At 48.4% G+C, this 13,601-nt stretch overlaps 1 protein-coding gene across 10 annotated transcripts in view; it reads left to right on the forward strand.

The window, feature by feature from the left end:
- ZNF462 (zinc finger protein 462) overlaps positions 1–13,601 on the forward strand; it is a 142,475-nt gene that overhangs the window by 102,308 nt on the left and 26,566 nt on the right. For all 10 annotated transcript variants that reach the window (XR_004527057.2, XM_033858363.2, XM_033858360.2 and 7 more), the window contains 2 exons: positions 2,868–3,135; positions 5,056–5,192. Coding sequence is in view for 9 of the 10 variants with exons in the window: in XM_033858363.2 (XP_033714254.1) it covers positions 2,868–3,135; positions 5,056–5,192 (405 nt within the window). In the remaining variant the exon portion in view is untranslated. The remainder of the gene's footprint in view (positions 1–2,867; positions 3,136–5,055; positions 5,193–13,601) is intronic.

Genomic DNA, 13,601 nt, shown 5'->3' on the forward strand with positions numbered 1-13,601 from the left:
GCACAAAAGCATCCTCTTCTGCTCTTCTTTCTGGCTATGCCTCGTGAACAAACTGGGATTTTATGTAGCTCAGCAAATGGGCTTTTTTAGGATCAGTGGAATCAGACACACTCACGTCTTTGTCACTTTAGTGCCTGAAGTGCTAAAACTGTACATTATTCACAAACTCCAAGTGAGAGCGAGGAAGAGTGTGTCTTGGCACCAGAGAGGACAGTAAAGCTCTCAGAAGACCCAGAAAGTTATCACTTGGGCATTATTTCAAGTGTATCCTAAGTGGTGGGATTTGCTTCTTTCTGTAAGTAAACCTGTCCATCTGATTTTAACCAGGAAGGAAGGATTTTATGACACGGATACATACAGGTGTTCTCTTCACACTGCCATTTGTGAAGGCTGATGAGCTGTCCTTTCTTGGAATGCTTTCTCCACGACTTCTAGCATTTTTATTTCAAGTTTCATATCACATAGAAATACCCGTGTTAAAATTGAGGATATGTTTTTTGAGATGGGTGGAATGATATGCCATAGACCCTAGAAACAAGAAAACTGTGTTGAGTCAGACTCCTCCCCCTTTGGGGAGTTTACCCAAGGGAGCCTTACGTGTGCTCTAGGCTGGGGGGGGGCAGAAGGTAGGGGAGACGGATTGACCTGGTTTGTCTTCTGATTAGGAGCCAGTTTGTAATTTTGTTATAAAGGGACTGGAGCTGTCCAGTGCCTTGTGTCCGAGTCTTAGAGGCCGTGGTGGCTGCTTGTTGAGAAATAGGCTGTTCCTTTGTTTCGGTCTCTGGGGAGATTTGTGGATGGTCAACTGGTCAGGGCAGTCGGACCTGCCTTCGGCCTGCTGGTCCCAGGATTTCTTTCCTGTAGAGCTGAGAGCAAACCAGGACCAGCACTGGCGAGAGGGCAGGGCTGGCCGGGGCACTGGCGTGGCAGTGCTTTTCCAGCAGCTCAAGTCCCAGTTAACAGGAGAGGCGGGCAGAGCACGCGTTGTGCTTCATTGTGCGTGTGTCTGAAGCAGAAACTAGTCTTGAGAGCTTAACCAGAAAACATCTCAAACAGTCCATGAAATGGTAAGCAAACCTGCTGTTGAAAGAAAGAATGAGAAGTTGACAGTTGCATTATTGTGATCCTGAGTGGGTTCATCGGCTAGGCTAGGGTCGAGGAAGAAGGAAAACGGAGATTAAAAGAATCGGCTGAAATGATTTCAGTTGTGTTAATGTCTTTCTTCCTTTGTCTTCAGTTTACACCTGGTAATGAACCCATGGAGGCTCGGAGATATTGTTCGAGTTCCCTTTTGTTTTATTTGTGTGTGTGTGTATGTGTGTGTGGCAGGTTTGTTCACAGTTTCCAAAGGGGTTTTTTCCTCCATCCTGAGGAATATGAATTGAGGAGGGGAGGAGGAAACAGGAAGGGGAGGAATTTTAGTATTTCGAAGACAAGAGGTGACCCCACAATAAGGGAAGTGCTCTGAGGCCGATGGGATGGATGGTCCCAGTCTCATCAAATATGGGTTTTACAGAGTCCCCGCGTGTCCCGCCTGGGGAAATCACACTTTGGAAAATTAGGTGTCCATCAAATCAGGAGGAGGCTGGTACAGTTTCTGTCCCGTTTCCCCCCTGCTTTTTGAAAGGCTTAAGAAAAGAGTCCTTTGTTTTCTTTTCAAGGAAAGTTACACTGAAATTCATCTGTGTGGGATTCACAGACTCCCATTTGTGTCATTCATGGGCAGCCGTAGGTTATATAGGACAATGGTGGTGATAACGTTGGTGAATTCCTGACCTCAACATTCAGAGCTGCGTGTTGGGAAAAGGTTCAAGACCTTTTTTTCTTTTCACTTGCTCGCTCTTTTTTTTAAAAAAATTCTTATTTAAGGAAGAAACTGAGATTTTCCCACCTCCCGTCTACATTAGATTTCCCCACCACATGACATTGGGCGTCACAGGCTTAAGATTTGTGCCTGTCACTTCCAGCATTTTCCTCCGAATTGCAAACTTTCAAATACCTTTTCAGGGAAACTTGTTTGGAATTTCATTTTAATGGGATTTATGAATAAATCTCCATCTTAATGCTGACTAAGCTTTAAACATCCATTCCTGGAGAACACTATTGGATTTTTATATTTTAAAATTTAAATCACTTGACAGTGAAGGCATAAAACACTTTATATTTGTGAGTGCCATGTGCGTGAGCATTTCTGTTAAAGGCTTTTTTCCCCCCGGTTGGCTTGAATAATTCTGGGCTGCAGAAGAGGAGATACTGCATCTTCTACTTGCCTTTCTCATGTGGATGCCTGTGTACATTGTGCGGGTTTGTTTATCTCACCTACAAGGATGGGGATTCTGTGGCAGCCTGTTGCCACGCTGCAGTTTCCTTTAAAAAAAGTTTACTTTCTTCCTTCACTTGGAAACCTTTAACCTCAGAATTTTATTTTTAAATGCTGTGAACCCTCAAAGTCAGATTAAAAGAAGTGACGCTTCCTCCCTACCTGCCTTTCCCCAGAGATGCGTTGTAGAATGTAAACGAAGATGAAAGCTGGGATCATAGTCAACCCCTTTAAAAAAATGCTCAAAACTAGGGCTTCCCTGGTGGCGCAGTGGTTGAGAGTCCGCCTGCCGATGCAGGGGACACAGGTTCGTGCCCCGGTCTGGGAGGATCCCACATGCCGCGGAGCGGCTGGGCCCGTGAACCATGGCCGCTGAGCCTGCGTGACCGGAGCCTGTGCTCCGCAACGGGAGAGGCCACAACAGTGAGAGGTCCGCGTACCGCAAAAAAAAAAAAAAAAAACTCAAAACTAATGTTGGCGGTTTTCAGGTGTCAAACCTCCACTGTGTTCTTTGTGTCTGGTGTCATCTTCCCCCATCTGTCCACAGACTCATCCTACTCCGAGCCTCCAGATGTGCAGCAGCAGTTGAACCACTATCAATCCGCTGCTCTGGCGAGAAACAACAGCCGTGTCAGCCCCGTGCCTCTTTCTGGAGCCGCGGGGGGCACTGAGCAGAAGACGGAAGCTGTTCTTCACTGCGAATTCTGTGAATTCTCCTCTGGCTACATCCAGAGCATCAGGCGCCATTACAGGGACAAGCACGGTGGGAAGAAGCTCTTCAAGTGCAAAGACTGCTCCTTTTACACAGGCTTTAAGTAAGTGGCATGAAGAACAGCCTTGAAAAACAAGGTGGCAGCACCCGCTTCACCCCTCACCATACTCTTCCCTTTCACTCTCCTATCTGGAGCTCATGGGAGGCCCTGCCTGTGGGATGAAGAAGGGGTTGTTGGGTCCAGTCTTCACAAGAGGAGGCTAGTTCCAGAAGACTGTTCTGGGGGTTTGGGGAAGAGATGAAGAGCTGTATCAGAACAAATGAGTTTAAAAATCAGAGAAAATGGGTGCCCAAGGAGTGTGAGATCATGGCAAAGGATTTCCCTGACCCAGTATGTGAAACAGTGAGTGTTTTCCCTTTGGAAAACCACACCCTCACCCTCACCTTTTATTTTATTTGTCTTTGGGGGAAAAAAAATATCTTCTTGGGAGCAAAGTCAAAGTCAAGAGACAACACCGGCAGTCGTGACGCCCCTGCTACCCTTGTATAGATTTCTTATTTCTTAAGATCATGTTATTGAAAGACACCCAGAGAACCAAGACTCCACACTGGGAAGCCTAAACTTGAACAATCACAGAGAGATTGTTCCCATCTAGAAAAATATAATCCGGAGTCACCTTTGCTCCTGTGTATGAGAAAGATTGGAATGCTTCCTGTCATTTAATCTAAACCCCTGTGACTTCGTCTCATCCTGGGAGATACTGTTCAGGTTCATGGTTACGAGTGTAGAATATGGAGCCTGACTACCTGGGTTTGAACTCCAGCTTTGCCACTTACTGGCTGTATGACTTTGGACAAGTTACTAAGCCTCTCTGTGTCTCTGGTTCCTTATCTGTTAAAAAAAAAAAAAAAAAAGGACAATAATAGTACCTACCTTGTAGGGCGCTTGTGAGGAGTAAATGAAGCCGTAAAGTGCTTAGCGTAGTGCTTGGAGCAAAGGAAACACTAATAAGTGTTATTGTATCATAGATAGACAGCTTTTATAATAATATGAAATGCTATAGTACACATATAAAGCTATTATCTGCTCCTGCTGCCGTCAGGGCCTGGGCTTTAGGTCACTCCAGTATTTCAATACACACTCCACACAGAGAGGCTGGTGAGTAGACTTCATGCCCCCCCAAAAAACATGAACTGATAGAAAAACAAGTCTCTTTTCCACCAACATCTTAGTTGCTTGGATTTAATGGAAAATGTGTTACATCTCTGACTATTAATGTGGTTCAGTTGTTCTTTAGATAAATATGTATGTGACCTTAGAAGTGAGAGAAGGCAAAAAGGACCCAGATAACAAGGGCCCACTGACAGGTGTACATGTTTCCCCAGAGAGAGGCACTCGGGTTAATAAGAAGGGGACCTTGCCCGTTAAACTCTTGGTTTCATCCATTTTTATGAGACATTTAAGGCTTTGTAAATTTTGAAGTTTTGAAAAGGATGGAGTGGGGAGGCAGTGGTACCCTCCGCCTCCGAGCTGGTACAACAGCTCTGAGTTTCCTTTACGTGGTCACCAACCGTCCTGACTTCCTAACCAGCCTGCCCTCCCCTGTTCCCTGGGAAGAGTCACCGAGGCAGCTGATAAATCTTCCCAGCTTCAAAACAGTCCCTCTCCTTCTGAGCTTGATGAGAAATATATTCTCGTAGGGATTTTGTTTTATATTTTGTTTTAAGTTTAACAGGCAACTTCCAATTCTCAAGAATAAACTCAGGAGTCTATTTCTTTCTTTTCAAACTCAGCCCTGCCTGAGCCCAGCCAGGTAGCAAAATTTCCAAAAAGAAGTTACCGCTGCATGACAGTGCTTAGTTATTGCACGAGGGACCAGGGCACTTGTGGTCAGCAAACATGATGAACCACTGTAGTTTTGGCCCCCGGGTGGAGTGTCTCTGTAGTAGGGTTGCTGGCAGGGGGTGTGAGTGAGATGCTCCTTGGTTGCACTCATCGCCTCTCTCCCCACCTCCCTCCCAGATCTGCTTTTACTATGCACGTGGAAGCCGGGCATTCGGCGGTCCCCGAGGAGGGCCCCAAAGATCTTCGCTGTCCTCTCTGCCTCTATCACACCAAATACAAACGCAACATGATTGACCACATCGTGCTGCACCGAGGTAACCTTCCAAGCTCGGTTTTCTTGTGCGGGGCGGGGGAGGGCGGCTCGGGTGGCGTTAGAGGGAAGCCGTCTCAAGGTGGAAGCGGCACCTTTGCCTGGTCCCTTGCTCCCCACCGTATCTCCCCTCAAGAAATCACAGCGATCACCCTAGTGACAGCCAACAGGGTAAAAACATCTTCCAGCTGAGAGGATTTCCTTCACGTGGAGGGAGGCAAAGGTGATGGATTCTGCAGTGAACAGTTCTGCGGGGCTTCCCCCTGAGAGGGAGTTTTATATCCTGAGTCCTCCGCTCTCACGGCCTTGCTAAGGAAGGAGTGAATGAGAAGCAGAGTGGGTGGGTGAGGGCAAGGAGCTCTGTGGCTGTAAGCAGTTCTTTGGACGAACACCAAAATGATGATTTCCGAAGCAGAACGCGGAATTTCCCTTGAACTGGATGGAGAGAGAAAATTCTTAAAACTGAAAGTGGCCTGATATATGTTAGAAACCCCATAGGCTTTGCGTTTAAATTCTAGATTTAAAGCCTCCTGTGTTTAACCTCCCTCTCCTCCGTAAAAAGAGGTGACGAGTTATGCCTCTGAGGTGACGTATTGAGTGTCTAGTGTGTTCCGTGTGGGTGCATCCTGGGTGTTCCGTAACCGTCGGCTCCTCTGCTAAGCTGGGGTACGTCTTTTAGGTCCTCTTTGTTTTTTCTTTGACTGGAGTTTACTGCTGGCCAATTCAAACAGTTAAACAACAGGCCCGTCTGCACTGGAAGGAAAAATATGTTTATGTAAAACCTACTTTATCCGGAAGAGATTCAAGCCAGAGGTGGATGGAAAAAGATGGCTAGAGTACCCGTTGCCAGTCTCTCTTGCTATTTCCACCTACTGACCTTTCCATCTCTCCTTCCTTCCTCCCTGCCTCCCTCCCTCTCTCCCTCCCTTCTTTTCTTCCTCTTCCTGCCTCTCTTCCTTCCTTTACCTCTAACCTGGGAAAGCTTTTAGGTATTTGCCGAAAATACCGGAAAAAGACTCGAAGGCAGCAAGTGTCTTCTGCTGCCCTGCTGAGATGTTACTCTGAAATGCTGGGCATCGCAGGGGGCGGGGGGAGGGGGCATTTTCCAAGTTGCCAGCATTTCCGCAGAGCCGCTGCCTTTGGCCGGCACGTTTTGTGACATGTCACCCACATCTGCTGCAAACTCCGTGGACGCCTCAACCTTCAGCACCCTCAGGTCCCCCTCCTCCCCGGGCAGGCTTATGAGACGTGACATGCCTGCTGGCGAGGACGTCCGCCTGCAAGCTAGGGAAAGCCACGCAGGAGCGTTTAGGCAGGAATTCCTGGCCCGACTGCCCCCTCCTGGTGTGCCTCCTCAGCCACCTGGCTTCCGGTCCCCCGGCCCATGTGTGTGTCGCTGGCTCTGTGCCCGCACTGCTTGGGGCGAGGCCAGGCGTCGTGCTGCTGTAGAACAGACAGCATCGGTGAGACCCCACTCTGGCGGTGGATTCTCTCTCTTTTCCATGTTGCTGCCTGGTGGGATCAGAGCCTTGATGCCTAATGCGCTTGATGACTTTCCTTCCCTGAGCTGAGAATTCAAGAAACGGAGGCAGAGGGAGAGAAGCGCATAATGCCTGGAGCATGCCACACCTGACGTGGCGCTTCTCACACACGCTTACTTCATCGTCCAGCCACAGTGGGAGGGACAGTACTGTGACCCGTAGTCCTGTTATATGTACGTGAAGCTTGAAGCTGGAAAAAACTTTTTCTTCGATGTAGTGTAGTTATTTACGATCGTTTCACAAAGGATTTAAGGTATCTTAAAAATAGTTGTGCAGAACTGTAGGATTAAAAACAAATGAGAAGGGCTTCCCTGGTGGCGCAGTGGTTGAGAGTCCGCCTGCCGATGCAGGGGACACGGGTTGGTGCCCCGGTCCGGGGAGATCCCACGTGCCGCGGAGCGGCTGGGCCCATGGTCCATGGCCGCTGAGCCTGCGCGTCTGCAGCCTGTGCTCCTCAACGGGAGAGGCCACAACAGTGAGAGGCCCGCGTACCGCAAAAACAAACAAACAAAAAAAGAAACAAATGAGAAGATTGGGGCAAATGCAGGATAAGGAGAAGGCAGTTGAAAGTCACGTCAAGTATGAAAAAGCTCACCTAGAGTCTGGGTACTCGGTGTCCGCCATGAGGTGCTGTGCGTTTGTTAGCAGTGGGCTGCAGTCGTGGCCCTGGGACTGCGGCCCACGGTAGGAGAGACAAAAACGGAATCAACTGGATTTAGAGTGTTTGTTAGACTCTTGAAATTTTGTTCAGGAATCTGAGATGCTGGAACCTGAAAGGAGTTTCTCTGCTGGGTTCTCCTGAGGGGACCGTGTAGGGTGTAGTGCATACTGTCCCCACCCTGAATCCAGTGCTGAGTCCCTTGAGCCCACAAGGGCTGAAGTAGTTTAACCAAAGTCATCCAGCCGGTGAGCAGGGAAGCTGTGTGTCAATGCAGTCCTCTGACCCCATGACCCATCCATCATATTGCCTGTCGCTGGTTACTTACAGTCTCTTCTCTTTATTTATAGAGATGATTTATTTTAAAAGAGGCATCAGAGTATATAGATATTGTCCTCATTGGGGTCAGAAAGTACACAACCTGGAATGAACATGAGCATTTGAGGGTTGGTGGTAATAATGACAACATCCATGGCAACAGCAATGGTTACTATTACTGAGAGCTTATTAGGTACCAGGTGCTGTGCTAAGTGCTTTCCAGTGAGTCATTTTATGGAATTTTCACAAAACCCTAAGTGGTAGGAATTACTGTTATCCCTCACAACAACAGAAAAAACAGGTTCAGAAAGACTGAGCATCTTACCTAAGGTCAGATGACTAATAAGCAACCCAGCTGGGATCTGAACCCAGGCTTGTCTGACCCCCAGCCCATGCCTTTACCCACCAGGCGTCACTGTCTCATCCTTGGGGAGGTGGTTGGTGTCACTCTGTTGAGCGTTCTAGTGGCTGTGGCATTCGGGTCTGAGGATGGCGTGGTCTGGAGGCTGCAGGTCAGAGACGAGGACCACTGAGCTGCAGGGGGCAGGGTGCTTCCGGACAGCGTATCTGCCATCTGCATCCTGGCCTGGCTTTGGTGGCCATCCCAACTCAAAATGGCAGCTCAGTGGGAAGCTGGTCTCGACAAGTCAAGAGACAGGGCTGGGTGTCTGCCTGGCAATTTCGAGTTGGGGCTGATCTCAAAGTAACCAGATGTGGCTCTTCCTCCACCTGTGCTTTCCTTACTCTGTGGATGAATAAACATCTTTGGTCTCTAAAGCCTGCAGTATGAGATCTTTCTGAGACCGTAGTTAATTAAAATACGTGGAATGAAAGGCAAGAAAAGCAACTTCTGAACTGGCCCTGAGACTGCGCTGCTGTTTGCAGGACTGGAGTCTCCTTAGCTTTTTGTTCAGACAAATGGCTGTATTTACATAGGGAGGAAGGGAAAGAGAATCCGTTTCACTCCTGGGAAATCTGAATGAGAAATAACCATGGAATTACGTTGGCTGTGGCAAAAGAGAGCAAGCATACTGTTTGTCCATGCATTCAGCAAACATTCATTATTTGCTTGTTTCATGCCACGCCGTGCTGCGTTCTTTGGGTTAAGATGGGATACACGAGACCCAGTCTGCCTCTTCAAGGAGGTGAAGCGTGTGCATAAGTCCATATAAGATAATGAGTGATCAGTGTCTAGGAGATTCCCAGTGGCAGATATATTTCTGTTTGGGGTAGAAAAAGGTGGTAGAGGGGGTAGCTTTCAAACTGATCCATGATAACATTTCAGCAGGCAGAGAAGACTTAAGGTGGGTGTGTATTCGTTATCTGGGGGACTTAACAAAAGTGCATCCTCTTTCTGTTTTGGAGCCCGGAAGTCTGAAATCCAGGTGTTCATAGGGCTGGGCCCCTCCTCAAGTCACTAGGAGAGAATCCTTCCTTGTCTCTTCCCGGCTTCTGCTGGCTCCCGACTTCCCTGGGCTTCCCTTGCCTTGTGGCTGCATCATCACTCCAGTCTCTGCCTCATCTGCACATGGTCTTCTGTGTGTGTGTGTGTGTGTGTGTGTGCATGCGTGCGTGCGCGTGTGTCGGTGTGCCCTTTCCTCTTCTTATAAGAGCACTGGATTTAGGACCCACTCTAACCCAATATGATCTCCTCTGGACCTTGTCTTGACTAACATTGCAAAGACCTCATGTCCCAATAAGGTCACATTCTGAGGGGCCAGGTGGACATAAATTTCTGGGAGCACCGTTTGACTCACTACAGAGTGGAAGGAGAATTTTAACAAACCAGTCAGGTGAGTGGAAGCAAGACGTGTTTACAGAGTGGTATCAGACTGTTCTGAAGAGAATAGGAGACACGCCTAGGAAAGTATATTCCGGCCAAATTGAGGAGGGTTTGGGTACCAGCACAGGGGTAGAACGTTACTCTGTAGGTAGTTGGGAAGCTGCGGTACTGATGAGACACCTGTGGATTCTAATGTAGCAAAGATTGAAGCCAAGGATTATAGACCCATCTCTTGGAGGAGCTGTGAACTTAGGTCAGATCAACATTTGGTGAGGTTGACCATGATCGGACCAATTTAACTGGAGAAAAATTAAGCCCTGAGACTTCTGTTTCAAGGAGAAAGTTGGTGGTAGGAGGTTTGGTGGGTTTTCATTCATGCCACAGACACACACTGAACACCCATCCTGTGCTAGTGTTGCTTTAAGCTCTAGGGATACAGCCGGGAAGAGTCAGGCCAGGTCTGGGCACGAAGGAGCTTGAGCTTTAGTGGCAAGAGAGACAGTGAACAAAGGAGTAAACAGTTTCGGGAGTATGTTTCCACTGAGCTCTTTTTTTTTAAAAATAAATTTATTTATTTTTGGCTGCATTGGGTCTTCGTTGCTGTGCACGGGCTTCTCTAGTTGCAGTGAGCCGGGGCTACTCTTCATTGTGGTGCACGGGCTTCTCATTGCGGTGGCTTCTCTTGCTGCGGAGCACGGGCTCTAGGCGCGCGGGCTTCAGTAGTTGTGGCTCGCGGGCTCTAGAGCGCAGGCTCAGTAGTTGTGGCACACGGGCTTAGCTGCTCCGTGGCACGTGGGATCTTCCCAGAGCAGGGCTCGGACCTTGTGTCCCCTGCACTGGCAGGCAGATTCTTAACCACTGCCCCACCAGGGTAGTCCCTCCACTGAGCTCTCGTCACCATTGGAAGCACAATGCCTCATGCATCGCTTTGCCTAGACGTCCCTTGTATATGTACAGCAAACCTGGGTATAAAAAGCTGGGCACAGATTGAATTATAGGCACGAAACAGTTCTGCCAAATATTTACATTATAATTATGAAGCTCTGTAATCACCGAGACTGGTCTCCGGTTGGCTGGTTAACCTCTCTGTTTCCCAGCCTGTAACCTCAGTACGTACACAGATGCTGAGTACAACTGACCCCTGCAGGTAGGTGTCTTTTTGGAACTGAACTAATCTCCCCTAATTGATCTGATCAGTATCATTTTTCTTGAGAAAAAAAAAAATCTACGGTGAGATTGATAGTCTTTCGTTTTATTCAGTGAGATTACACGTTCCGTTCCTCCCCATCACGTGCTTTGGCCTGTTAGAATTAGAGGTGCAGTTCCCAGCTCTGTCTGGCTTGAGGGTGGTAGCCTGGCTGATGGCAAAACTTCTTACGGGAGCTGTTGTGCTTATGTTTCTGCGTGTCTGTTTATGGTTATATTTGGGGATGGTGGCTTTCTAGTTCTCAGCCTTTGTCAGTTGTTTGGCGCTGAGAGGGTAACAGGTGGGTCTTTGGTTTGGCCCAGAGAGGGTCTCGGCCCTCTACCATGGTAACCTGCATTCAGAGTTTGTTGGAGTGAATGACTTCCAGATCTCCCCCAGCTTCCTGTAGGCCTGGCACGTTGTGGGGAGGAAACCCATGTGTGTTGTGGGCTCCCTTTCGGGAAGGATTTTTCCTTGGTGATTCTGGGCTCCACAGTGATGTGGGTTTTCGCTGTTTTGAGCAGAAGTGACCCCCTCACCCCCGCCTCGGTAGTGGCGATCTTGCAGATTTTTCCACCCGGCACACGCTTCCGGGCTCTTGGTGAACTTTAGCACCCACGTGCTACAGTGTGGCGTTGCTCCGGGCTGGAGCCTCTTGGCTTTTCTGTCCAGCTGCGGTGCCAAGCCATCTTTTGAGTGTGAGGAGATGAGAGACACGATCTATCTTGTAGTCAGACTGGTGAAGTCATAATATTTTTGCAACCAGAGCTGGAAGCTGAGTCACAATGAGTGTGATTCAGGCCTTGATTTCTTACCCAAGGTAATTTCGAGAGGTGTGAAGTCAGGAAAAGACCCACAGTTGTCGCTGCCCCCGTAGAAAAAGCCCCAAGCGCTGAGCTTCTGTAGCCAAGACAGGGCTCAGGCCCCACCTGGAAACATTCCAGTCTCCCACTTCAGGACCTTCACTGGCCTCCACCGTGAATAACCTTATTGAGAAAACGCTATCGGTCCTTCACCTGCTTTTTAGAGTCTGTCTTGTTTTATATCTTGGTCATGTTAACCATGTTTGTAGAAAGGAAAAAAAAGATAACTTTTTTCTAAAATTAACATCCATATAACTAAGAGACTTGGGACATACTGTAGTTAATGTCTTAGTTTGGAAATGGGAAGTCTTACCTTTCAGGATAAGTCAGCAGGGAAATGACCTTCTATGAAATCCAGAAGATATTTGAAAGAAATACAGATAGAAATGGTTGCCTTAGACACCGATAGCTTTTGTGATTTTGAACTATTAGGAATAAAAGCTTAGCAGTGCATGGCAAACAGACTGGATGTGCCCAGAGAGCTCTTTTCAGGAGGAACAGAGGAGGGTGCGGGTAAAGGTCAGCGGACCCAGGCTCCCAGGTCACAACTTTGTGCTGAACTAGAGGAGCGACTTCGAGGAAGTAGCTTAACTGGTCCGTTCTCGGCTTTCACTGGAGATAATCAAACTGACTTTGCAGGGCGTTGTGAGAATAAAAAGTAGCTGAGAGGATCGAACACCTAACCGTGCTTGAAACATAGTGAGCCCTTAATAAACGGGAGCAGCCGTTCCCATTCATTGTTGTTGTTTCACCTCCAAGGTATTATTCTGGGTGCTCCTGACTTTGTGCATAATGCATTTAGACACACAGTGAAATAGGAAACTGCAAAGAAGACTAACCAAAGTGGCAGAGGAGTTGGAAAGGAGACCTATTAAAAAAACACAGGCTTGAAAGAAGTGATTATTTATGGGGGAGAAGGGAAGACTGGAGGGCGACCGAATGTCTTCAAGGTGTTGAGGCGTCGTTATGTGGAAAATTATAGCCAGCTGTTCTCCATCTCCACGGAGGTCGACAGAACCGGGGCCGACGGGACAGGCCAGAGCCGAAGAAGGAAAGGGGAAGCAGTAGAAATGACAAAATATAAATCAGGAGCAAACACAGAGAGCATGGGGTGGGGGGAGGGTGCGAGTCCCAACACTTCCCATGAACTCCTGAGCTGCAGGGTGGAACCGGTCCCCTCGCTTCAGCCTGCCCCCCGTCTCTTGCCGTGGGCGCCAGCTTGCTCGTAGCTCATGGCCACGCCTGTCTAACCCAGGGCAGCTGGACTGAATAGTTGGCACTTGACCTGGAGCGGTGTCTCAGTCGGGGTCCATCTTGCTTCTTCAGGGTGCAGCTGTCTGGAGGCATTTTCCGTCGGCGTGACTGGGGGGGAGGAGGTGCTGCTGGCCTTGGTGGGCGGGGGCCTGGGGTGCCGATGATACACATGCCGCACTGCACGGGAAAGCCTCCCACAGCAAAGCATTATCTGGCATCAGAACATCAGTAGTGCTGCTGTTGAGCAAACCTGGATTAGAGGAATAGAACATCACAGGCTGGGCTTTCTTAAGGCTCATTAGTTTACGCCAAAGCATTTTTTCCCTCCATTTACACCAAACCGTGGAACTGAATGGTTAGAAGACTGTTACAGCATTTACTATTCTAAGAAAATGTGTGGATTCCATTATAATCATGTGTTTCTTAGCTGTCTGCTCTACTGTGGTTTAAAAATATTTATATTTCTAAATAAGCGACTGACTCTTTGTACAGGGAAAATAACATATGCATTAGAGCTCCAGGGAGTGTGGTGCAGACACCACCTTCCACGCTTCCTCTGCCCAGATTCTTGCTGGCCAATTAATCGCTGCATTCAAGGGCTCCCACGGCAGGGACTGCCCTGCACTGAGAATGTGCTGGTTGAGAGAAAGACAGGGCTTCAGGTGGGAAAATTCCCCAGGGGCCAAACACAGGCCAGCAACAAAGGGAGGCCTCCCAGAGTGAGCGGCTTCACACAACATCTTGATGCTCTGGAAATGTTGCCACTCGGTGACTCTGAGGGTACAGCACACTTTCCTGACTTACTAATAC

The sequence above is a fragment of the Tursiops truncatus genome, chromosome 6, assembly GCF_011762595.2.
Source record: "Tursiops truncatus isolate mTurTru1 chromosome 6, mTurTru1.mat.Y, whole genome shotgun sequence".
Classification (NCBI taxonomy): Eukaryota; Metazoa; Chordata; class Mammalia; order Artiodactyla; family Delphinidae; genus Tursiops; species Tursiops truncatus.